Source organism: Sphaeramia orbicularis, chromosome 19 (assembly GCF_902148855.1).
Source record: "Sphaeramia orbicularis chromosome 19, fSphaOr1.1, whole genome shotgun sequence".
Taxonomy (NCBI): Eukaryota; Metazoa; Chordata; class Actinopteri; order Kurtiformes; family Apogonidae; genus Sphaeramia; species Sphaeramia orbicularis.
In genome coordinates this window covers 34,672,960-34,699,601 of record NC_043975.1, presented here as the reverse complement: position 1 = coordinate 34,699,601, position 26,642 = coordinate 34,672,960, and the positions used below count along the sequence as shown (strand labels likewise).

The 26,642-nt window shown below is 37.5% G+C and overlaps 2 protein-coding genes across 4 annotated transcripts in view; both read left to right on the top strand.

The window, feature by feature from the left end:
* The first annotated feature begins 1,407 nt into the window (after positions 1–1,407).
* On the top strand, positions 1,408–16,188 carry telo2 (TEL2, telomere maintenance 2, homolog (S. cerevisiae)). Of its 2 annotated transcripts, none has more exons than XM_030122363.1 (21): positions 1,408–1,545; positions 2,520–2,860; positions 2,947–3,224; positions 3,334–3,402; positions 4,303–4,450; positions 4,561–4,663; positions 4,745–4,813; positions 4,900–5,041; positions 6,969–7,105; positions 7,617–7,702; positions 8,572–8,685; positions 8,796–8,884; positions 8,999–9,090; positions 10,299–10,415; positions 10,507–10,578; positions 12,218–12,382; positions 12,475–12,566; positions 12,893–12,992; positions 13,153–13,217; positions 14,339–14,454; positions 15,396–16,188. In XM_030122363.1, exons 2-21 carry the CDS (start codon positions 2,520–2,522, stop codon positions 15,521–15,523), a joined length of 2,523 nt encoding a protein of 840 aa, XP_029978223.1. In that variant the 5' UTR covers positions 1,408–1,545; the 3' UTR covers positions 15,524–16,188. The 2 variants fall into 2 exon arrangements, with proteins under 2 accessions (XP_029978223.1, XP_029978222.1); XM_030122362.1 differs by having other exon boundaries at positions 2,489–2,860.
* Positions 16,189–16,954: 766 nt separating this feature from the next.
* ift140 (intraflagellar transport 140 homolog (Chlamydomonas)) overlaps positions 16,955–26,642 on the top strand; it is a 31,620-nt gene continuing 21,932 nt past the window's right edge. The window contains exons 1-19 of one of the 2 annotated variants that reach the window (XM_030121552.1): positions 16,955–17,078; positions 17,523–17,687; positions 17,783–18,004; positions 18,427–18,548; positions 18,665–18,795; positions 19,064–19,239; positions 19,555–19,646; positions 19,727–19,833; positions 19,996–20,132; positions 20,249–20,452; positions 20,561–20,633; positions 20,747–20,838; positions 20,989–21,116; positions 21,241–21,358; positions 21,627–21,748; positions 21,837–21,972; positions 22,418–22,549; positions 22,752–22,787; positions 23,148–23,392. In XM_030121552.1, coding sequence (XP_029977412.1) covers positions 17,541–17,687; positions 17,783–18,004; positions 18,427–18,548; positions 18,665–18,795; positions 19,064–19,239; positions 19,555–19,646; positions 19,727–19,833; positions 19,996–20,132; positions 20,249–20,452; positions 20,561–20,633; positions 20,747–20,838; positions 20,989–21,116; positions 21,241–21,358; positions 21,627–21,748; positions 21,837–21,972; positions 22,418–22,549; positions 22,752–22,787; positions 23,148–23,392 — 2,420 coding nt within the window. In that variant the 5' untranslated portion in view covers positions 16,955–17,078; positions 17,523–17,540. The remainder of the gene's footprint in view (positions 17,079–17,522; positions 17,688–17,782; positions 18,005–18,426; positions 18,549–18,664; positions 18,796–19,063; positions 19,240–19,554; positions 19,647–19,726; positions 19,834–19,995; positions 20,133–20,248; positions 20,453–20,560; positions 20,634–20,746; positions 20,839–20,988; positions 21,117–21,240; positions 21,359–21,626; positions 21,749–21,836; positions 21,973–22,417; positions 22,550–22,751; positions 22,788–23,147; positions 23,393–26,642) is intronic. The other variant, XM_030121553.1, reaches the window with a different exon arrangement.

Genomic DNA, 26,642 nt, shown 5'->3' with positions numbered 1-26,642 from the left:
GACCAAATGACATGTTGTAGAAGATCCATATAAAGGAGTGGAATGACAGGACTGTGGGCCTTGACAGAGATCTCACTTTCTTTTTTAATAAATGATTTACAGTTTGTTATACCTTTAACCTGGGCCATGTCATATCACAGTCTTCCACACTCCTGTCATGTAATCCTGGTTACCAGCTCCACCTGCAGCTTGGACATATGTACTGCACAGACCCTTCACCTAATGCCCCCAGTGACATAATCCTGCTCAGACCTTCAACTTTAGCACTATATGACTCCCAAATATGCAACTTTTGTCAATCTGAATCTGAAACTACTCTACACTTATTCTTTTCATATGAACATTCTTCTAATTTTTGGTCCAAAATTGAAAATTATATCATATCTAAAAGTAACAATAAAATAAATATAACATCCCAAAATGTAATTACTTATTTTAAACATGATACTAACAATCTAGAATGTATTGTAAATTTGTTCATATTATTTGGAAAATTTCATATACATAAAAACAAATATACTAAAATACACCCAAATTTTAAAATCTTCTTATTAGAATTTGAAAATGATATTAAATCTTTAGAATTCATTTATAATAATAATAATAAAAAAAAAAGCACTAACACCTTGGCTATTTATAAACAATTCTTTAATACTGATTGAACTCTCTGTTGCATTTATTTATTTATTTATATTTGTCAGATTTATTATTATTATTTTTTATTTATTTACTTATTTACTTTTTTCCCCCTTTTTTACTATTATTTGTATATTATGCTTTGTATTTTTAAATCTATGCATTATTTTCTTAAACTTATATGTTCAAATGCTTTTTCCCTTTTGACATGTTTGTTTAAAAATCTGTACTGTCTACCCAAATGTTGTTAATAAAGTTGAAAAAAAAAAAAAAAAAAAGCACTGTATGACTCCCATAACATCAACTTTAAATGAATGAGTGACGTGCACCACAGTCCCCTGTTTGGCAATCATTACTGTATAATTATGTATATTTAAAAAAATATATCAAAACTGCTGTCAAAACTATGCTCTTGATTTTAATACATGCTAAAATTGTCTTTTCAATATAAGGTGATAAAATAAAATCTCACTAGTTAATCATTATATGTGATTTATACTCAGACAACACCTTATAATGGTTTATAAAACTACTGATTTTTATTTAACATGCTTAAATAACATCATCTGACATTCCTTAATTAATTAACTGTCTAATTACATTTTTAAATGACATGTAAAGTGATTAATGGAAAGATATGAACAAAGTAAAAACAAGCATCACGCTAAACAACCGTTGTTGTCTTGAATGTAGCACGTTCCATGACACCTTCCCCGGAACTAACGTCGCCCGGTCGGATCTCACTACGGCACTATTTTGATGGAGCACATAGGGACTCCAATCCACAACCACACGGCGGGACTTTCTTGTCGTAACCTGAACTGTGCGGAATTATTAAATAGAAAAAGACTCTTGTTGGAGTGAAATTAACTTGTGTTCGTGGTTGTTTTATTTAAGGAAAATGCAGAGGTGCGTATAACTGACATTCATGGCACGAAACAGAAATGTGTGTGTTTACTTTAGCTGACATCTGCTACATTACCTCATTAGCTTAAATTGATTTAAAAATATATGTTAGCCTCTAAGATATGTTCCATTATTATGAGCTTTAGGATTTATGAGAAATTCATGAAAAACCTATAAAACTTATTATGAGTACAGATATTTAATCATGTAACTGACAGGCTAGCATCCCTTTAATATAGTGAGTTAATCCTTTATCACAGCAGCCAACATGTAAAAATATACTTAACCCTTTCATGCATAGCGGTCACTACAGTGGACAGCTGTTCAAAGGTATTCTCTTGTTTATTTATAGATTTTGTTGTTTTAGTTCCACATCAGCAAACACAGAGGACACTTATGCATCATCCCGTACACTGTAATTCATACAATTACAGTAAGTTTGCTGTTCTAGATAAACCTGATCTGCAGTTACACGTTTGACATTAAAAAAGAAAATTAAAAATTGCTAATTGTTATTAGACTGTAAGTAACAATTTCGTTTTTTTTTTTTTTTTTTGTTTGTTTTTTAAACAAAAAGGCTGTTAAAATGTGAGAAAACATCAGAATATCAGCATTAAACATGTTTTATTTAATAATTTTCACACAGTATATCAGTAAATACATGTTTCTTTGCTTCTAAAATTGAACGAATGGTGTCCAGCTGAGTGAACATTTTTGTCACTCCATGAAAAATTGGTTCATAATTGTATTTATTTATTTTTTTCATGTGTAAAAAGGAATATAAAGACTCAGGAAAAAAATCTTTAATAATGTTCTCATAATTCATGCATGAAAGGGTTAAACTACACTGTCTTGTTAACTCTACTTGTCATTTTTGTATCTGCTGTCATACTTACTTGGTGGTGCTTTGGTTGAAACATGACCATTTCATATCGTTTCCAAACAGGTAAAAGGAGGTAGTTCCTCTTCATTAACAGATGGAGTCACTCAAGCCCAGTGCTGAGGTTCGTCTTGCAGTATCTCACTGTTTCCAGACACTAAGTAAATCCACAGATAGTAAAGACATCCCCGCTGCTCTTCAAAAGCTCAACTCCTACTTGGATGAAGGGCCAGAGAGTCCAACCACTTCAGTTCATCGAGCAGAATTCAGAAGGACTCACTTCACTCGTAGCCTTCAGTTCCTTGTCAACAACATTCAGGCTGACTGGTTCCACAAGCTCACAGCAACTCAACGCACAGAATTATGGGACAGCCTGTTCCTCAGAGGTCCTCCAGAGCAGGCGCTGCTGGTGCTAATGGAGGGAATAGGGCAGCTGAGGTGGGTGGTGTGGAATACAAAATAACAAGTGTCACTTTCATTTCGTTTATGCTCTTTTGACATGTGTTATTCTCCCTGTTCTACAGCCTGAGCTCAGGTCTGGACCACTTGGTTAACATCACTGAGAAGTTCCTTCAGAGTGGTCGTCTCACTGATCTACTGTGGTCCTACTGTCTGGAGACTGCTCCCTCTGACTCCCCCCAGCTCAGAGAGACTCTACTGGGGCGTATAGTGGCGCTGCCAGATCTTACTGCCAACAGGTTACATCCCAACAACAAGCCTCTGTTTCTTCCTCAGCAGTACTACCCACTACTTGCTGCAGAAATGCTCACTGCCCTTGACCGGACCTGTCAGGCACTAAAAGGCAAGGGGTCATTTATTTAAAGCCTAAAAATATTGAAAGATATTAGATTTTTGCATAAAATTGTAATCTCTTTTTATATCTGATTGTGTGGGTTTGTATGTTTCAACAGATGGTACTGACTGTTCGCTGACTTTTATGGCTCAGACTCTTGGAAAAGTGTGTATCCAGGGCCATAGTAGTAGGTTTCATTCCTTTTTTTATATTTGATTGTACAGTCTTATGATTATATTATGTATTTAAAATTTCAGTATTAATTTTCACATGATGTTTCAGTTTAGTTTAACTTATTTTGTAGTTTTACAAATGCATCAGTAGTTTTATTTTGAGAATTTGACTAGTTTTAGTATAGTTTTCATTTATTTTCAGTGTTAGTTTTTATAAAGAAAGGTTGCCCATCAGCAGATATGATTTGCAAAACCATTGTTTATTTGTCAACTGTGCACTATGAACCATTAACATTGCTGGACCCACAGCAGCAGAACTCAGTAATTAGCACCTGAAGTTAAATCAGAAGCCAAACTTTGAATAATATGAAGTATGACAAGGAAATATATTGAATTAATTTAATTAATTTGAGAAAACTCTGAATCACAAAAAAAGATATTTCCTTCTTGGGAGATTATTCTGGCTTAAACAAGACGCAACCTCTTTGTTTATTGTAATATTTTAATAGTGAATGTTTCTTTAGCCACTGCCTTTCACTGATTGTTATATTTTTCCTCAGTTAATAAGAATTGTGATTTGTCTATGACACTGGAAACAATAACTTACATTCTGTGGCTACATAAATCTGATTTTACCAGCAATTCTTTTCTTTTTAGTTTGTTTTGCATTTTTCATATATATATTTTTTTATTTTAGCCTTAGTTAATTATAATAACCATACTCTCCTCAGTGTGGTCTTTTCTCATAGAGACATTACATTCATGTAAAGCTTCTTAAATGTTTGGATTTTCCTTTAGATATATGACTGATAATTATGTAGTTGTAATATTATTATTCAAAACTAAAACTAACAATCTTCAAACCAATACTTTGGTACTGGGCATTCAGTTTTTCTGTTCTTTCCTGTGTTCAGCTGTGGTGTTGGCGGTACTGGTTCCCCATCTGTCTATGTGCACATGTTCTGATATGGTGTGGCAGAGGATTTGCTGGAAGCTGCTTGAGAATGTCCCACAGCGTTGGATGGATAGTGTACTCACCGGACTGGTGGAGGCTGTCAGAGGGTAAGGTGCTGCATCCTCACTCAGTGTGTATTTAAACATCCAACAGTTCATCACCATCTTGCTGTCACTTCCTTTTCCACCTACAATGTTGATTTCTTGCATTTTTTCAGGCCTGATGCCTTAGGGAGGATCATTGGGAATCTAGTGTTAACAAATAAAAAGGCCCAGTTTGTTATCACTCATAAACTGCTCTTATTACAGTATAAGTATGAGGTAAGAATGTAACCTGCAAACATCTGTAAATCATATGTAAATTTTGTAGTTTTACATATGAAAAATATGTTTGTTTTTCAGACTCAAACCTTGAGAGTTGTCCTGGGATACCTTGCAGCAGATAGGGATCGGCGTCCACTGCTCATACAAGTAAGTGCAATGAATGAAACTTTATGTCATTATAATCATCAAATGTAGCCATAATTCTTAGTATTTTTCATTCTTTGTGTTTGTAGGTGTTGCGGTCATTGTCCCAGGCATGGGCAAATCCCAGTGCTGTGAAACACACACCTGTAGAGCAGCAGTTGTATGTCAGTAAGGCCTTATTGCTCAGTGTTGCTCTACTAAAAGACTCTGAGCTACTGGAGCTACGATCAGGTACAGTTCTCAACACTTCCTTCCCAATACACCCAAAAGCCATAATGTAAATGACTGAGACTATTATACTAACTCTTGCCAACTCAGAAATTTTGCTACCATTGTGAAAAATTCTTGATTTGACATAAATCGTATAGACTTATTCCAAAAAATCAGAATCAGAATTTCTCTGGCACATTCAGGATTTTGAGTTATGCACAAGTCAATATATAGCCATTATCAGCACATCAGGCCATTGTTTCAGATCTATAAGTTTGCAGTGATTAAAATTCAGATGGTTTTAACCCTTTATAGGGCACTCATTGAAATACTCTGAAATTAAAAAAATTCAGCCTTAGTGTGTTATTGGACATTGTCATCCCCCTCCTCTTGCCATAAAACATCCGAGCAGCACTTGCTAGAAAGTAAACACATGCAATAAAATAACTATTATAAGATCATAAACTGACAAAAATCACTCATATTCACCCTTGACAGCTTCAAAACATCTATAAAATCTCTCTGAATCACTGTATAATGTTAGAAGAATCAACATTGTTCTGGACCTCAATGAGGCACGGGATTGGCCCCATATTTAATGCTTGAGGAAATTACCAAAAACAGTCACTTGCCTGATAAAGGTTTAAACAAACCGGTACACAGCAGTGCTGCTGGAGAGAATGTGGAGGAACTGTGGTGGATCACGCCCATGTTTTCTGGTCCTGCCCCTCTATCCAGTCTTACTGGAAGGAAGTATTTAAAATCATCTCTAAAGTTTTTTAAAATCAGCACATCATTCACTTCCCTCTTTCTTAACCATGAACCTGATGGTCTTAGTCAGAGTGACGCTTACCTCCTCAAGGTCTTGCTGGCAGCGAGTAAAAAGACCATTACGAAATACTGGCTTTAGAGAGAATGTCCACCGATGACTGTCTTCACCAATATTGTAAAACATCTCCATTTACTAGAACAGATGATCTACATAATACGACAGCAGAAAGAAGTGGGTGAAGAACATTGGGAGAAATGGCACGTTTACATAACCTGTGAGACAAATTTGTAAACCATTAAGTGTAAAAATTGTGCTGTTTACCTAAACAATACGATCTTTGTAACCCCTTGACCTCACAACCTGATTGTTTTGGGGTTTTTTTGTTTTTGTATCTGTAAAAAAAAAACAAAAAAAACAACAAAAACTCTCATAAATAAAGAGGATAAAAAAAAAAAAAAAACCAGATGGCTTTCAATACATTTAATACAGCCCAAACTGATGCAAAGCTGAAAACTGGAATTTTCATCAGACTACGTATTGGAGAACTCACATCTGCTCCACTTCCACCCAGTTTGGGTGATGTAAATGATGGTAGTGCTAACTGACCTGAAAACAGCAGGGTTTCTGTGCTCACATAGACTAATATATCTCCACAGTCATTTAACAGCACAGTACAATATTTTCTGAATGGAATTTGGCAGAAATATTGTCAGTAATTTTTTTTTTTTAACCATGTTTTTTTTTTTTTTTTTAATTAAGTTTTTCTTACAAATAATGTGAACAATAATGACAACAAACAATACAGAACTGTGCATTATGAAAACGAGAGGAAAAAAAAGAAAAAAAAACCAAAAGAATCCCTAAACAAAAATAATAATAATAAAAGAAATAATCAAAGTACTCCCCTCAAAGTAATCCCATTTGTCCCCCTGAAGTTCACTGTCACAGGCCCAACATAGTCCCTCACCTGTCTGGATGCAGTTGTGCAAGTTGATAAAAGATGCATGAGTCAGAATACACTAAGGATTCTGGAATGTGTCTAAAAAAGGGCCCCATATAATATTGTCAGTCATTTAAAGGATAAACATACACAGACCTATAGATAGTAAAACTAGTGTTCTCTTAACTGTGTCCAGAACTGGCGGTTGTTGCTTCATTCTTGTTTTCTGTTCTCAGAGCTCCTTCAGTGTCTGCTGGGCGGCATGCAGAGTCACCTGGACAGCAGTGTGCTGCGCATCAGACGCATGGGGATGGTGGTGGGAGAGTGTCTGAGCTCCCGCATGGACATCAGTGGTACCAAACTCAAATTTGAGGTACTGATAATGGGTATTGAATTTGCTTTTACTGTGCTCTTACTCTTTTATTATTGTTGTGCTGTAAAGCACTTTGATCAAAAGCACTATATAAATAAAATTTCTTCTTCTTCTTCTTCTAATGATACTACTACTACTGCTACTACTACTACTACTAGTACACCTACTACTACTACTACTACTAATAATAATAACTTACTTTTATTAATGGATTAACATAGAGATTTGATAGATACCTATTCTCTTCATTAACGTCAGTAAGATAAGATAAGACTTTATTGATCCCAACACAGGGAAATTTAACAGTATACAGCAGCAGTATGCAACAGACCAGTGCAAAAGAAAGGCAGGTAGAAATAAACGTTCTTAAAGTATAAAAATTTAAGTATAAAATTTAAAGATGTTTATAGATGTACATAGTGATTGCACATATACATAATATGATATGGGGGTGGTGATGTCTAGAACTGATGAAAATTTAGCAAAAATTGTTTTGTGTTGTGTGTTTTAGTATGATCAAGATGAGGAAACCCAGGAGCTGCTATCTTTAATAACTCACACAACTGGTGAAGACACAGAACCTGATCTGAATACCAGGTAAATGTATTAAATTTGACCTAATTTAAGACTTGTGTATAGTCTCATCTGTAAAGTGATTCTTTTATGTGTTTTAGAGTGAATTACTTTTACTTGTAATTCACTCTAATGCTTTGTATTTACATTTAGTATACTGGTAATGGTATGGTATGGTACGGTATGGTATGGTACGGTATGGTATGGTACGGTCTGGTATGGTATGGTACGGCCTGGTATGCTTTTATTTGTACAGGGACAGTGCCCAACAATACATTGACTTAGACAGAGTCAGAGGAAAGTTGCTTGGTGCCAGGTTTTTGCATAAGTGCTAGTTTAGACCTGTAGTCCCTGGACAGGTTGATGGTTAAAAATTAATAAATAATGACAGAGTTTGGTGTATGTAAATTACGAGTCTAATTAGTAACTTACCACAGAAACAAAGTTACATATGTGTCACATCAATCAAACAGTTACTGTAAAATTGTTCTCACATCCCATCTAACATTCTCCATGCACACTCCCTCACTCTCCCACTTTCTTACTCTGCCCCCCACCACCACACACACACACACACACACACACACACACACACACACACACACACACACACACACACACACACACACACACACACACACATTCTTATCACTCAGAGCCTTATTCATGCCTAATGTATACAATCTTGATTTGATAGTAGCCATTTCTTTGTCAGGTGTACAAACATTTGAAATCCTGTGCAGGTTAGAATCTATAGCGCGAACTGTACAAAATTCTGCACTGTTTTTAATAAAATGATGACATCTGGCAGTACTTTGTAAGATTCACACAAAAGAGGCACTGGTATGTATTTGTAAGCACTGATGTTATTTAATAGACTTTGTCATCTACAGAGTTGACTCTCCTCAAGAGACTAATCAGGAAACTGCATCTGGTCAAAATGTGTCATCCCAAAATCCGTCTAAATGTCAGCCGTCATGCACTGATCCAGATTCTGACTTGGATAGGTAAGTTTTTGCTCTGTCATACAAAAAGGAGTTCTCTAATACTCTTTAAATGTATTCACAGAAGTTTGTGTAGTTTAGCGTAAGTTTTGTAAAGTCTTTTACTCTTGCAGCGATGATGAGCTCACGCCGTACGACATGTCTGGGGATCAAGAGATCAGTCAAGCATCCCCACCGCGCTATATACGAGACTGTCTGGAAAGTATGGCATCACACAGATAATTAATTTCTCATCCTCACTTCACTTCTACTGTATTTATTTGCTGAATGACTTGTTTTGTGGCTTACACACAGTCTCATTTTTCTACCCAAACAGCTTTGATTTCCTCTGAGGACCCCGTACGAGTGGAGCTCAGTTTGAAAGCTGCTGAGGGTTTGGTGAGGAGAAACGTCTTTGCAACCAAAGAGGTATCACAAAAATACATAGAACAATGTAATATAAAGATGCATTATAGTATATACGTTGAACAAAGAGTTTCAAATAAACTCTGAATTTATGATGATGTTTTTGAAAAAGCCTGTTTTAATCTAATAAAACTGATAAATATGGCTGTTATACACTATGTGGACAAAACTATTGGGACATGTTGAATTCAGGTGTTTGTTTCTTACAGGGGTCGGGGCTACAAAACAATAATGATAAATGTCAGCAATGTATAGTTTTATATTGGGATAGATATCATTGCATTGGTTAGTTTTGTTTAAATTTTTATCTTTGCTTCCAAAATGCTTCAGATATGTTTTTTTTCCACTTAAGTTTTTATTGAAATTTTCTACACATATGTTTGACAAAACAACAAAAAACGAACAAACCAACATTGCTTGGGTTCATTACACATATTTTTTAATACATTTGCATTATCCAGTCTTTCCACCATTCTTCAGAGATGGTTTTAATTCATTTCTCTCAACATTGATTTAGTTTTTTTTTTATCCATGACTGATTTTAATGTTCTACCTGTAAATTTCTAAAAATATTTTTCATGCTCTGACTGTAAATAATAATTTTCTACCACAACTAACCATCTACTGTCTTCACTTCTCACTTAGGAAGAAAAATCTCCTATTCAACTTTAAGGAAATCTTGATGTTTACCTCCGCCAAGGAGGTTATGTTTTTGCCAGGGTTTGTTTGTTTGTTTGTCTGTCCGTTAGTGTGCAACATAACTCAAAAAGTTATGGACAGATTTGGATGAAATTTTCAGGGTTTGTTGGAAATGGGATAAGGAAGAAATGATTAAATTTTGGTGGTGATCGGGGGTGGGGGGGCTCACGGGGGGCGCCACTGATCAGCCTTGGCGGAGGTCTGCGCTCTCCGAGTGCTTCTAGTTATATCTCAAATCAACAGGACGTCTTACAAGCTATAGCCATGATGCATCCCAATAATTTTGTCTATGTAGTTCATAAACATCAATACTTTCCTTTAATTTATCACAGTATAAAACTTTAATGAGTTTATGAAACTGGCATTTGTCATTATTGTTTTGTATTCCAGACCCCTTTTAGAAAAGAAACACCTGAATTCAACATATCCCAATACTTTTGTCCATATAGCGTATATGTATATGTTTAAATCCTTGTCATATATTCACACATTATTATGATTTCCTATTTCAGATCAGTGTTCAGCTGACCAAAGTGCTTCTTCATATGGAGGATAAATACAGCATAAAAAGCTTCGTGGCCCTCAGACAGTCGACTATGGTGGCGATTGTTGTCACTGACTGCATCCCTGTATGAACCTTCATCTTAGTTTCATCTCTTCTGTCATTAAAATCTCAGTTAAACAGTGTATTTTACAGTCATTTCTCATTGTTTTTTGTAGGTGACGCAGTATTTGACCACAGAGTTTTACTCCTTAAACTACAGTCTTCGCCAACGGCTAGACATTTTAGAGGTAAATATGACAACTTATGTATTTATCTGTTTTTTCTATAGGGAAAGATATTTTGTATGTAGGCAGGTGTTTTATGCAGGGTTCCCGCAGGGTCTTAAAAATTTATTTGTATTTATTTATTTTTTTTGTTTCCTTAAAAAAGTCTTTAAAAGGTATAAGGTTTGATATGGTGGGTCTTAAGTTATGTTTCCATAAACTTGTTCGCTGTACTGTGTCTGGGAAATGTCCAAGCTGCAAAGAAAAAAACGTTGGTCTATTCAGTTCCACCCGTTCCAACCTAATAATTTATATTGAAATTAGGAACCAATTATCGCTAACTTTGCAGCCCCTAGTCTGAAATCATTACAGAACATTCAGCCCAACACACATGCAGCTATTAGTCATGCACACATTGCCCAAGAAAGCTGACTTTGGGAATGTTTTTTGAAATGGGCATTAAATTCTGGTCTAAGTAGTCTTAAAAGGTCTTAAAATTAACTTGAAGAAACCTGTAGGAACCCTTTTTATGAGATTTAAAAGTTACAACTGAAGCAAGAAGATGAACTACAGCAAAATAGTACACATCTAAAATAATTCATTGCGATGTTAAAAGGTAGACATTTAAAAACGTTACACTTAAAAACAAAAAAACATGTACAGGTCTGTTATCAGGTATCAGTAGGGGTGTTTATCGGCAAGAATCTGGCGATGCCATATAAATCACAATACTAGGATCTCGATACGATGTCACAATATATCATGATACTGTTAAAAAGGCGATTTTTTTATTGGTCTTGTTTCTTTCTTAAAAGATTATTTCCTTGACGACTTGAATTATACCAGAAATATGCACAAATACTAAACAAAATTTTTATTTGATCACAACAGGATCTAATGCTATGTCACAAAAATTTTCTCTGTTAAAACTTAAATTATGTTTTACAGACATTACAGTTTAAGATCCTGCTCAAATGTTCATTTTCTATTTGTTCATAACTAACATCATAACATTACTTTTGTGCAATCCCAACAAAGGAACTAACATCTGCCTCTCTCAGACAGTAAAAAGTGCTTTTAGGATGCCTCAAATAAACATTATTTAATTAAACAGTGTTAAATAATAATGAATAAGATATAAACAATAAAGAAAACCAAAAATGACCCTCCGCCATATCTGCATTTGGATAAATACTTAAAAATATTGATACAGTACTTTTTAATATCGATACAGTATACTAGTGTAAATGAAATATTGCAATATATTGCAGAACCGATGTTTTCATACACTCCTAGGTATCAGCTTTACTTCTTTCACAGAAAAGGCTGCATCGATCCAAGATGTTTCATAGACTAAAAACTAAAGACTAAAGCTGCTCTGGTGAATCTACTAGAGTGCTGTAATTTTAGTCCAATTAAACATTGAAATTCTAGCTTTACATTATGAAGCTTAAAACTTAACAAAACCTAAAAAATGGAGACACTGTGTTTATCTAAAATGAAGCAGTTACCGTACTTTATGTTTAATTTATGTCTGAACTTTATTAAGGTCTGATTGTAAAGACACTATAGATTGTTCGGGGATTGGAGTTTTTTTCATTTGATCATTTGTGTTTATTGCTTGAAGCTGCGTAACTGTGAAACTGCTGCTCCTGATTTTTAGGTCCTTGCTCTGGCAGCTCAAGAGCTCTCCAAACCGACTAGTAACAAGAGCCGTCCTCCCATCACTGCTGTCGCTGATTTGACTCCATACCCTGGTGATAACCCTGTCCACTGGAGGCAAATAGTAGAGAAACGGATTCAAAGCAAAACCAAGCGCCTCAGTAAGGTAAGGTACTTAAAGTAACCACATATTTTCACATGCATTTTTCACTGACTGCATACTCATAAGCAATGACATTATTTCTGTCATTTTTACAGGGCGCCACACAAACTCCAGCTGTGGCCTCTCCAAACCGTTACGCCCCTGTAGCAGGACACTTCTTTTTTCCTCTGCTCAGCAATTATGACAAGTTAGTGTGAATTCTTTTATGTTTGTCATCTTGTTTGTGTTTATGACATAGATGAGACAAAGTGTGGGTGGCCGTAGGAGGTAGAGCGGGTCGTTCAATAACCGAAGGGTCGGCGGTTCAAATCCCACTCTGTCATGTGCTGTTGTGTCCTTGGGCAAGACACTTCACCCTCCTTGCCTCCAGTGCTGCTACTCACACTCTGGTGTATGAATGTGTGAATGAATGAATAATAGATCCGCTGTACATGCTTTGAGTATGCGTTTATAAAAAAGCGCTATATAAATCCATTCCATTATTCTTATCAAAGTGTAACATTTGTCTGTTAGGCCTCAAGTGACCTTTGACCTGCTGGGCAGTGACCACCTCGTGTTAGGACGGTTGATCCACACCTTGGGCCTCTTCATGCATCTTGCAGTCAATGCACCGGTATTTTCACATGTCTATCTGTAGCAGAAGGACCTCATTAAATGAACCTGTGTAGAGCCTGATGTTAATATGACAGTGAAGGCACCTAGAATATGATCCAAAATAACAATACTGAAGAAACATTTGTCAGCTTTGACATGACTTGTGATGTTCTTTGCAGATAGCTGCACAGATGGGTCGTGCTTTGCTGGACTTTGTGTGGGCAGTTCGTTACCATGTCGATCAGTAAGTATAATTAATTAAATCCTAACAGTAACTGGTTGGTTCCATTTTTGTCTCTTAGTTTAGAATTAGGTAAGTTTAAAAGGGCCCAAACTTGAACTGTTCAGAGCAGCAGGAAGTTAGAATGGAGTCAAAGAGGACAGTGCAGGCAAGGTGGAGTGGGTGGAGAAATGAGTCAGGAGTGATATGTGACAAAAGAAATGAGTCAGGAGTGATATGTGACAAAAGAGCATTTGCAAGAGTTAAAAAAAAAAAGTGCACAGGATGGTGATGAAACCAGCGATGTATGGTGTAGAAATGGCTGCACTAACGGAAAGACAGGAGACAGAGCTGAAGATGTTGAGATTGTCTTTGGTCATGACAAGGATAGATGGACAGGATTAGAACAAGCACATCAGAGGGACACCTCAGGTTGGACATTTTGGGGACAAAGTGGAAGAGGCCAGATTGAGATGGTTCGGACATGTGCACAGGAGGGATAGTGAATACATTTGTAGAAGGATGATGAAGATGGAGCTACCCGGCAGGAGGCAAAGACGAAGAACTAAGAGGAAATTTACGGATGTGGTGAGGGAGGACATGCATGAGACAGGGTCAGATAGAAGGAGAGGAACTGCTGTGGTGACCCTCAAAGGAGTAGCCAGGAGTAGGAGTAGGACAATGGCAATAGTAATAGTAGTAGTAATAGTAGTAGTAATAATAATAGTAATAGTAGTAGTAGTAGTAGTAGTAGTAGTAGTAGTCGGAGTAGTAGGAGTAATAGTAGTAATAGTACTAGTCGTAATAGTAGTAATAGTAGTAGTAGTATGTAAGTGCGTAATAGTAGGAGTAGTAGTAATAGTAATAGTAGTAGTGGCAGTAGTAGTAATAGTAGTAGTAGTAGGATTAATAGTAGTAGTAGGAGTAGTAGTAGTGGTAGTAGTAGTAGTAGCATTAGTATTAGTAGTAATAGTAGTTGTAATAGTAGGAGTAATACGTGTGTAATAGTAGTAGTAATAGTAGTAATAGTAATAGTAAAAAGGGATCAAACTGAGTTTGTTAAGTTAAAAGGTTAATAGGGCTCAAACTGACACTGTGATCTGGAATGTGATGATAATGTTGACATTTACTCCTGTCTTTTCAAGGACGGTGAGACGAGGTGTCCTGTTTGCCGTCTGTGCTGTGTTTATCAGCATGCCCAGTCAAAACCTGTTAGTGGACCTCAGTGATCAGCTTTTTGAGACCAGATCTTGGCTTGCAGGTAAAACACATGGCACTTGTGACAAAGGGAAATCAGTCACTCCATTTTCACTCAACAGAATTCAAAGCTTTTCTCTTTTTCTCTTCTTTTTTTAAATGGATTTTCTTGGGGAAAAAAAAATCAGGTGTAAATGTCTTGGACCAGTTGGGTGGAAAAAACAATTAATTCAGGAATCTTAGAATACCAACACTAATGGTTTCTTTTCAGATTAAAAGACATGAAGTAAGGCACTGTATGAGCTTTATTAGAAAGAAAATGAGAAATGGGTTGTTTTATCACAGAGTCTGGACATAGACGTGTTTGTATTTTATTGGATAAATATAAATGATAGAATATTTGTTCCAACTGTTTAATTACAAAGCCACAATTTCCTACATTAACCTTTAATTAACAATAAGACAGATGGCTATCACATTATACAGTGCACATTATTATTGAATGTACTTTTATAAATGTATATAATCATGAGGCTGCACCTACATAACGTTATTGGGTCATGAATGTCCCCTCACACACACTCATGGACACACAAACCCATAACATGCCCGCATGCACAGCTGGACTAAGCATTTCTGGGAAAAAGAAGAGGAACCAGGATGTCCTGTACAGCGTGGACTGTCTATGACGTGATTGGCTCAACAAAAGTTTTTTTTTTCTTCTTTTTAATAAACCCTCTGAGAATTAAAAAAAAAAAAAGGTCTGATTGTATTGAATGACATAGAGCAGAGGTTTAAGGCCTCAATTTTACTTCCAAAATGTCTTAGGTCATGTGTAACATTTGGGATGATTTCAGAGGATCTAATTATAAAGACGAAACAAATGCAGCTTCACTGTTATATGTCACTAAATATCACACACTGAACCATCACAGTCTTTAATATGACCCGTATTTTGTATTCCTTGCAGCTCTCCATTAATCCTTTTCATGCTGTTATCTGTAGATGTGGCTGAGGAGGACCCTGATGCGGATTGTCGCAGTCTGGCTGTGCAGAGTCTGGTGCTGCTTGATAAGAGCCTGAAGAAACAGCTGCAAGATCCACAAGCACCAAGTCTGGAGTCAGGATCATAGGATCAACAGCAGACAATGAACTAAAGCCTAATTGTTTGTTGTGGGATCAGTTACTCCAACTCCACCTACTCACTGAGGAACTGGAAACTCACACTGAGGAACTGACTGGAAACTGGAGTATTGTAGGAATGATGTTCCGGATATTTGTGGTCAGTAGGACAAGAATGACGGAAATGGATGATCCCAGACACTGAAGGATGTCCTTTCAGCTGCAGGTGCTGCAGATTTTTTCATATCCTGGAACACACAGCCAACCAGAGGAAAAGGATGGCACAAGTCTTCACACACATCTATGCCTGCACGTCTCTGCATATTATCACCTTCTTAAAATAAGAATCGACGTCATCATTTTCAAGTTTAAAAAAAACAAAATATCATATGTATATTAAAAAAAAATTCAAAATTATGCCATTAGTTTAAGAAGGTGATGATATCTAGTCATGGAGATGCCCAAAGTGGAGATGAAACTGTTAAATGTTGATGAAATGTTACTGTTAGATGAATTATGTACACAAATGAAGTGAAGCAACAGAATTCTGTTTGTTGACAAATTATGTGCATATTATGAGGATATCTTTCAAACTCTTTGCTACAGGAACATTTCTGCGCTGTAGTGTGTTTGAAGAGGACATCCTGTGAACACATAAATAAAAGAAATAGCACTACTACATCCTGCATAATGCTTTTTTAAGTTAAAATAAATTCTTTGAACTATACACTTTTTGCTCATATTTTAAATAATAAATAATGCAGCTTAAAATTTTATTCTAAGTATTTATTATTATTTGTCTAATTATTATTGCTACTATTAGTAGTAGTGGTATCATAGACATTTGCATTATTGTAAAAAACAGAAAAATAGTCATACTTAATATTTTCTTAGCCATAAATAAGATAAGGATATAGCAAATACAAGATACAACATGATACAATAGAAGAAATAAAGTTTTCTCACTCTGCAGCAGAAACCTGATTTTTGTTTAATAAAACGATTAGAAAAGATCAGTTGGCAAAGCAAAGAGCAAATGACATTTTATCTAGATTTGGATTTCAGGAAGTTGGACTGAACTATCTGAAATTAACATATCGTTGGCTTCCTGATAAAAGCTGCTAAGTGACATTTTTGGGTGGGAATAAAAACCTGCTATCTCCCCTATTATAGCTTCAAAATTCTGTCTCCTGTGAAAGTTGTTTACATTCCATCATGAGTACCAACTTTAAAGGAACAGATATTTTTTGTCATATTTCACAGTTTCCTGTTATATAAACATTTTTTTGTTTCTCCTGTAAAATTTGCCAAAAGTCACATACCAGGTTTGATCAGGAAGCCGACGATATTAAAGAAAGCATAACTGTGCGCTTCGTTCGGCTACTCGGGTTTCGCCGTTTTTTTTCCGTAACTCCTCCTCCTCTTCAGCCGTCGAGGTTGTCAGGGGCAACTAGGAGAGACGCTTTTGCTCGCACGGGAGGCTCCATAATAACACTTAAAGTTACGGTCTGTGTTTCAGGCTGTTGGGATCGAAGTTGGCATTAGCCTTGAATAAGTGACAGTGAGGTATGTTATAAGACTAATAAACAGCATGGACAATCACGCTTTATAGCACCGAGGGCTAGAGATGAATGCTAACTTTTGCTAGCTAAGCAAGCTAATGGTAGCAGCTAAAGCTAACTTAGTTAAATTGTTAAAACGTTGGTATCGTTGATTTTGGCAGATACTGCTAAATGTCCCTGTTAACCTGTATCTTCGTTGGGTCTTAATGGTTTACTGGTATCGATTTGTGAGGCACCTACATAAACAACTGATGAAATGAAACAATAATTTTAAATAATTTAACCTAATGCTATTTAACGGTGTAGACTTGACTGGTGCGAGTATTTAGTAACACACCATCTTAATCAAATGTCTAAATAACTGCAAAAATACAGTTTACTGTGCACTACCCATACCCACAAATGATGTTGACAATGCCATTTCAATACCCTGTTCTTTCATTCTAAGCTTGAGGACACTGGGGACATGGCGGTGTATTTTGATCACCGTATTGAGGCCCCTGAAAGCAATGATGTGCCCTCAAAGCTGACCTGGCACCCAGTTTTACCGATCCTGGCTGTGGCATCAGGTAGCCCCTCCACTGGAGGCTGTGTGGACGTCTACTTACAGCAGGTAACAAAGGGGCACTGATACCAGTAGGACCAGTTTTCTGTGTGCTATATTTATAAATGTTAGACATCAATAAGTCAATCCTTGTCAATATGTAGGGGGAATATGCAGAGAGATGCCATGTAGAACGGCCCCACCAGATTGCAGTGCTGCGGTGGCATCCTATAAAGCCAGTGTTGGCAGTAAGCTGGGAGAATGGAGAGGTCCTGCTGCTGATGCACCCCTTTGGAGATCAAACAGTCCTGCCCAGCACACACACAGTCTGCATCACTCTGCTGGAGTGGAGTAGCTCTGGTAGCCTCTTAGTAACTGGGGATCAGGTGAGTGTGTTGCTACAAAAGTAACAAATAGCATATAGTTACATATCATTAACCTCATAGCATAATTGCCTAAGTGACATATTTGGGATATCTGTGTAGCTTTACTTTCCTAACACTGCTGCTTCATTTTGTATCATTGGAAATGTCCTGAAAAAATATGACTAAGGCAATTATGCTATGAGGCTAAGGATATGTCCCTGTCATGTCTACATATTGGTACAGTCAAAGGTCACAGGTATACTGCCATGCCATATAAACATGCATTTTGTCTTGAAATACATGAGCCATAGCTGTTTTACAGTATGGTTCGTTATCTGGTCATGAATAGGATCTGTTGAGTCTGCACATGTGATACGAAATTGTTTCAATTTCCCATTTAATAATTTGAAACCAAAAGTATATATGGTATATTTTTATTGCAGAGTGGAGCTCTTGCAATATGGAAAGTAGATGCCAGAGGGAGACTTCAAGGAAATTATACGGTGAAGCATGAATACAAACAACCCTTAACTTGCTGTATCTTCAGACCTTCCTCACCTGGAGAGTACGTAAACATGCACAGTTGGATGTTCTTTTTTTTAGTCCCTAACAGTAAATTAACTTTAAGAAAGTGTGATACGATTATGTATTGATGTTTGTGAAACCTAACTCTTGTTACAGTGATGTGGCAAAGCTAGCCCGGGCATCAGTGAGCGGAGATGAGAGTGCTCTGGACATGTTCAGTTGGAAGGGAGCGCCTCTTAAGATGGGCCCACAAGAGGGACTGGCTTTCTATGTCAGCACTGCAGATGGTAGGGGGTTACATTTATGTTGGTGCTTTGTAAAATTGTGTCTTTCAACTAGTGTGCACTTCCTTAAATCAGTACAGAGCTTGTACACAGTTCACATTAACATTTCCATTGCTTAATGATATGAATCCTTTCATGGTTTTACCAAGGAGAGTTCAAATGTTATTATGTACTTTTACTGATCTCTTGTCTTATCAAACAGAAAGTATGACTTCTTTGCTTTATGAGGTTTTACATATCATTCTTATTTTCTTTCTACTCTTGGGTGCAGGTAAGGTTCATAGTGTCGACGAACAAGGTAAAACAAGCACACTTTTCAGTGTGGAGGGTTCCATCAAAAAGCTCTTCTTCCTTGAGAAGAGAGAGGCACTTGCTGTTATCACAGAAACCCTGATGCTGTCACAGTATACCTTAGGACCGGAGGGATCAGCCCAGGAGTTTATGAAGGTATATTGAAATCCATATTGATGCTTTATATTTAATTGTATAATGACTGTCGTCTGTTTGTACTACATATCTGTCTGGGTTTTGAATAAAATTATTCAGTATACTGTTTATAAAGACAGATTTGGTTCAGTACAGGATATTTATATAACCCAGGCTATAACAGCTGTTTAACATATACTTACTATGTGCTTTGCATAAACAGAAGTTCACCCATAAATTCAACTAAATCATATTGCTTTGACTTTGATGCAGTTTGCTCAATGACAGATCGCTGTTAACAGATACACAGTTTAATTTGTAAATTTCCAATTTCAGGTTAAGTTGAGTGGCAAAAGTGGGCAGAATATTGACATTGTTTGGACAGACAATGGCCTCCTCATCACAGCAACAGGGGAACATATGATTAGGTTAGTTTATACACACTGTTTATACTGATGTGGACAAATATTGGACCTTGAAAATTTGCTGTGCCCCTGTCCTTTTGTAGGCTTTGGGATTTGGACCGAGATGAAAACTCTATTTTGTCTCTTGATGAGGCTGTGGGGTTTGAGAAAGGAGAACTAATCAACTGTGTTGCATACTGCTCAGGAAAAGGTAACAGCAATGTGTCACATTTGAGAGTGAACTTCCTCTTTCAACTATTTATTTTATCATTTTTTATGATTAATATGTTAATCCTTTGTGTTTTTATTTGTATATGTTTCACACCATAAAAACCCTTATTCATTGTGTGTTTTTGTTTTAATGCCTCCACAGAAATCATTACAGCAGGTACCAACCATGGACGCATAGCAATGTGGAGAATGGTGGTTCAGCCGGGGCGAGGAGATAATAAGGCCCAGTGGAAGTTACAGCCTCCCACTGAAATAGAGGGCAATGTGACTCAGCTACAGGTACTATATTGAATGGATTTTAATCAAAAAGTGATAACAAACCAGCATTTTTTGCATTTTTATCAGCATATTTTTATTATTCTTCTGGGAATATTAATACCCAACTGTTCTTTTAGTGGGGCTCGAGCCTTAATCTTTTGGCAGCCAACAATTCAAACACAATCCTGATCCTGCATGAGCATCTGATGTCCGCCCACTTCAGTCAGCAGATGGCAGCAGTGCAGCTCACACCAACTCAACTCAGCATCACTCAGTTCTCCACGGACACACATCTTGCCCTGCAGTCTGACATACACATCAAGGGAGTCTATGTTACCAAGGTTAGTGAAGAGCTATGAACCGGTGTATGGTTTCTTTATAACACTGACACTGAAGTAGTTTAGCTATTGTACATAAATAAATATTTATTTGTGTTATGATATCAACAGGATTCTGTGACAATCTGGAGTGGCAAGCAAGTGACTGTGTATGAGATTTCAGGGAAAACTATACGCAATACAGGTATAGGACTAATAAAAAATCACAACATTTTAGACAACTCTGCACAGATTTCCCTAATTTCTCTTTATTTTTTTTATTACATATCTATTCACCCTTCCTTTGCTGTTCTCCAGGATCATTTTCATGTGACTCCCATATTGTAGCTGTTCATGGAGAGAGCCTCTACACTGTAGAACCTAACAGAGTCCAGATCCGCACACCACAGGTTGGTTTGCCACACAGCCAAACCATCCAGTGTTAACTTAAACACAGAGACGTGACAGTAGAAAATTTCAACTATATCTCAAAAGATAATCTACTGTTTTAGTTCCACCACCACAAATCTGTTTAATTGCCCTCCTTCTCTTCCTTTTAGGGCACAGTGAAACAGCTACTAACATTCCCCAAGGCAGAGGGAAACCCTGTTCTGCTCAGTGTGTGCCAGTCTTACCTGGTGGTGGGCACGGACACAGCGCACATCAAAGTGTTTGATCTCTCCCGAAGGTAAAGGGTTAATGTAGATGTGTTTATAAAGATCCCTTCTGATTGAATTATGCAAAGTGAAACCCATGTTAATGTCAAACAGACTGATGTCCTTCAATGCCCGTGTAACTGTATGTTTTAACAGAGATGCCAAAGCTCACTGCAGTACTAAGAACCTGACTGACCAGATTGCCAATCTGGGAGCCTTGAATTCAGTCAAATGTAATGCCAATGGTAGCCAAGTCAGCATCCTAATCTCTCAGGTAAATGGATCACAGCCACACTTTTTGATTTTTTAAGTGCCGATGATAATGCATATTCAAGGACAAATACTAATATTTATTTACTTACATTACCTGTATTGTAACCCGATTTTTAATACAATAAAGGTACATAGTATTCTAAGGTGAGTGAACATACCATCAGGACTAAACAAAACAAAAAGATTAGAGAGATCTCCTTTATTTTAGAGGTGATTAAGGTTTCTGGCAGACAGAGCAGCTGGTTTAATTTATCTCTCCGTCCTCCCAGGTAAACGGACGACCCGATCACAAAGTGTACTTTTACGACGTTGAGATGGACACTGTGACACACTTTGACTTCTTCACTGGCAGACCGTCCAGTGGTATCATGCAATCTGAGGACAGCGACAGGTAACCAAAGTTGGTTTTGCTGTTGTTTTTATTCTGTTGAGTCACATTTTGTTCCCCGTTTACTGTGTATCTGTACTCTGTGTTTCAGGCAGGAGTTTGAAGGGACAGAGCTCAGTGGTCGCTGTCCAGTATCTCACTTCTGGGATGAGAATGAACCTCGTCTTTTTGTTTGTGAGACTATACCGATCAGCTCTGAATCCTCATCGTCTATGTATTTTGATGCGGTAAATACTGCTTCGTAAGACTTAATACATTTTAACAGGCTAAATGCAAATTTGGGGCGACATGGTGGTGCAGTGGTTAGTACTGTTGCTTCACAGCAAAAAGGTCCTTGGTTCGATTCCAACCAGGGGCCTTTCTGTGTGGAATTTGCATGTTATCCCTGTGTTTGTGTGGGTTTTCTCCAGGTACTCTGGCTTCATTCCACCATCCAAAGACATACACTGATAGGCTAACTGGTTAATCTAAATTGCCCATAGGTGTGCAGGTTGTCTCTATATGCCAACCCCATGATGAACACGCCTTCGTCCATAGGTAGCTGGGATAGGCTCCTGCACCCCCGTGACCCTAGTGGGGATAAAGCGGGTTCAGAAGATGAATGAATGAATGAAAATGCAAATTTGAAGTAATTTCCTCAAAGCCTGACTCTTTTACCTTCTTTCCACTCAGGTGGATGTGTCGGTTGTTACACTGTTCTGCACCCAGGAGCATGGACTCCTTTTACAGGACTGCTACCCTAAACCAGGAGGCCTCCAGACCCTGCTTGCACTGGATGTACCCTACTATTACTTCAGCTGTAAGGTGAGGATGATAAACATCATTGTGCTTGTGTGTTGTTTCCTCAGTGAAAGGTCTACTACAGAACAAGTATTTTCTCTACAAAGTTGTTGGTATATTTGTAAAATTTTGAGTGAAAACATATTCCTTGTGTTTTTGTTTGCGCCATCTCTATTCTTATTTGCAAAATCATGTGAAACTCTGTGTTTGGTCTAACACACCCCAGCTGTTGTATCGGAGGGGTGGTGTCTTTCATCCAGAAGTAAGTGACTGTGACCCCTTCATTGCATTCAGATAGCTTCAGTATTACTGATTCCCATCTTCCGGCATCTGTGATTGTGTATTCCTTGCGCTGCATTTAAGCAATATGACAATACTGACTCCCTGTGATCAGTTGCACAAATGCATTCCTTTGTGACAAAGTGAAATATGTAGATTTCACTATGCGGTGTCCAGTTTCCCTGTATCTTGTCCAGATGAGTCGATTTGTTCTGTGATGCTTTGTTGTTGTTTGGTTTGCTCTGTGCCCATAAGCTCAAAGCCTGTGAGAATATCAGATTTCACAACTGACTCACTGACATGATCTTATCTTAAGATGTATCACCATGTTTCCCTACCTCAGCCTGGTGAGAAAGATCCAGGGTTGACAGAGCTTTCAGCTACATCATCTGCCCCCCCACACCACCCTCAGCCATCCAGACGGCCAGTGCCTCATATTGTCAACATGGTGTCCAGGCTGACTCTCAGAGACTTTGTGGGCCTGGAGAACTGTGAGAAGGCCACCCGAGACGCTATGCTCAACTTCAGCTTCTACCTGACCATCGACAATATGGATGAAGCATTCAAGTCCATTAAACTCATCAAGAGGTAGGGTGTCAAGCATCACCTGCTGTTCAATAGTAATAATAATAATAATAATAATAATAATAATAATAATAATGATGATAAAAGTGATTTTCAAGGCACCCAAAATGCTTTACATTATTGATCTGCTATTCATTCACTCACATTCACACTCTGGTGGTGGTAAACTACATTTGTAGCCACAGCTGCCCTGGGGCAGGCTGATGGAAGCTAGTTTAGAGCAAAACTAGGTGCATGCATAAAGTATAAAGTATTCTGTTTCTGGTTCTGATGCTTCTTTTGTGAATGAATAAGTGGACCCAAGTGTCCATTGGAAATTATCGATTTCTGATGTTTTTTTCCCTATGGCTTTGTACTTTTAAGTATGCTAAGATTAATTTTAACTGGTTATTTTGATGGCCAGTCAATTGGGACAGTTGTTTTACATTTTACATATTGCTGTTTATAGTGTTTGATCCACGGTGGTGCAGTGGTTAGAAACCATCACCCGTAAGTGTGAATGTGAGATTGAATGTTTGTTCAGCTGTACATGCCAGTTACACATCCACCCCTCCTACCCTTCTTTGACCTGTTGGTTGCTGGGATAGGCCCCATCACTGCCACATCCCTCTTGAGGAGATGATCATGTCACATTACTTTACAAGTTGTATAAACAAAAAATAAACGTGTTCAGTAAAGGTAGCTTTATCAGCTTTGTCAGTCATTACTTACTACTTTATGGTCAGCTCAGTGGAGTTTTCCCAGTGAGGAGACGTGCAAAGGAGCATACCCACACTGGGCACATCCCTGTTTGATTGCTGTCATCACTTCCCCTGTTGCGTCTTTCTATGTGGGCTACAGTTCAAAGGCTAAACAAAGGCCACAAGGGTAGTATTGTTACTTCAACCTTGACTTTTGTCAAAATGCTCTATAATGGTTTGCTCTGGGAGAGCCATAGCCAATTGATTTGGACTTTTGTGTAGAATGGGGCATTGTTACCACTTGATTTTTTTCAGCCCTTATTTCATTCAGCACCTTTGTCAGTTGTGGTTGACATGTAGGAAAACAGCACACTGCGTATCTGTCACTTTTCCCTCTGTGTTTAAAATATGACCAGTAAAAGGCACTAAACTCTCTGACAGCTCTAACGGCAAAGAACCATGTACACTGATGTTGTAATTGAGAAAAATTCACCTCAGTCAGAGTTTTGTTATTGTTTATGTAAATTCATGGAATAGATTTTTAAACACAGGACATGATTAAGGACTTTTACTGGACCTATGCAGCGGGAAGGAACTCTTCAGTGTGTATATATGTGACTGTTTCTGTTAGTTTGGGTGTGTTCGGAGGGGATGTACTTTTCTAAACACACTGTGCCTCGTACACTCACGCACATACATGAGGTCCCGCTGCCGGTATGGTCCAAAAGGAGTACCCCTTCCCATTCTTGCAAAGATTAAATCAGGTCACTAAGAGGATGTGTGTGTTCATTCCTGTACAGTTTGTTTGTATGTGTCTTGGGGAATATGTGATTTTAGATCTGATATTGTCTTCAGAGGAATACGTGAGTCAGGGCACTTGTCCTGAATTCTGCAGTGGCATTACTTTCACATATTACTGTGACATTACCCAGATGGGAAAACAACATTCAAACAAACAAGTGGGAAAATAGCATATCCCACTTGCCGGATATTCCAAAGAGTTTAATAGGTCTGATGACAGCTTTACTAAGTTCCTCATTGATGGCTATTTTTACTGCTGCTTCTTTTTTCAAAGGTTTGGTATTGTGCTCAATTCCCGCATATCTCCACCCCCAGGAATATTCATTTCCTGCTGCAGTAACCTGTATCTTCTGGGACTTGTCTCTAGATTTTAAAGCGATAAAAGTTCACATGTTTAAATAAGAGATTGAATCGCAATCCAGGAATCAAGCTGCTTCAGTAATAAGAATATTCTGGACTTATATTGTCTACTAGGGCTGTATATGACTCAGAACTTTGTCATTTCAGTTCAATACCAAGATTTGACTACTCATTCTTTAATTAATAAATGCACTTTTTCATATCCATCAATCAGACATTTAAAAATCAGGAAAGGCTTTACTCACAGATTAAAGCTGATAAAGTAACAGTTAAGTTAGTTAAGATCTGCAGTAAGGGCAGGGATGATGTATGATGTGTGATCTGATATGTGCATAAAGAAAAAAAGCGGTCTACTGCTGCTCAGTGTCTTCTTCATCACATCCCAAAGATTCAGGTTCAGGTCTGGGCTCTGTGGTGGGCATCTCCTGATCCAATCTTTCACAGTTAGAGCCTGCTTAATCCTAGCATTGTCATCTTGGAATCTGTGCCATTAGGGAAGACAAAATGTGGACAGATATTTTTTGTATCAGTTTTCCTTAAATCCAGACATTTGAGAGTGGCTGTGGTTCAGGAGGTAGAGTGGGTCATCCAGTAACTGAAGGGTTGGCGGTTTGAATCCCACTCTGTCCTAGTCATGTGCTGTTGTGTCCTTGGGCAAGACACTTCACCTTCCTTGGCTCCAGTGCTGCTACTCATACTGGTGTATGAATGTGTGTGACTGTTCGGTGGCAGTCGGAGGGGCCGCAGCCACACTTCTGTCAATCTGCTCCAGGGCAGCTGTGGCTACAAATGTAGTTTACCACTACAAGACTGAGAATGTGGGAGTGAATGAATAATGGATCCTCTGTACGCGCTTTGAGTATACGTTCATCGAAAGCGCTATATAAATTTAATCTATTATTATTATTATTATTAATATCATTATTATTATTAAAACCCACTGATGTTCACCCCTGGTCATTCAGTATATTCAGGTATTTTAGTATAATCAGTCAGCTGACCTCATGCTATGGACACATAACATTTCTGAACCTAGACCTGACCAACTGAAGCAACCCCAGATCATAAACCTCACCCCACAAGCTTGTACTGTAGACAGTAGGCACGATCACCAGGCATTTCTCAATAAACTTTCACTGTCAAGATGGTAGGAAAAAACTCCTGAAAGATTAATTTAACTAATCTCACTTGACTGTGAGATTGACATAATTGCTTCCAAAATGCCTCAGAGATTGTTTTTGCTTAAATTCTTTCAACATTGAGTTTGTTTTTTTATTCATGACTATGATTTTAAATGTTCTACCTCTAAATATCTAAGATATTTTTTGTACTCTAACTATAAATAATAATTTCTGCCACAATTAACCATCTAATTTCTTCACATCTCACTTAGGAAGAAAAATCTCCCATTA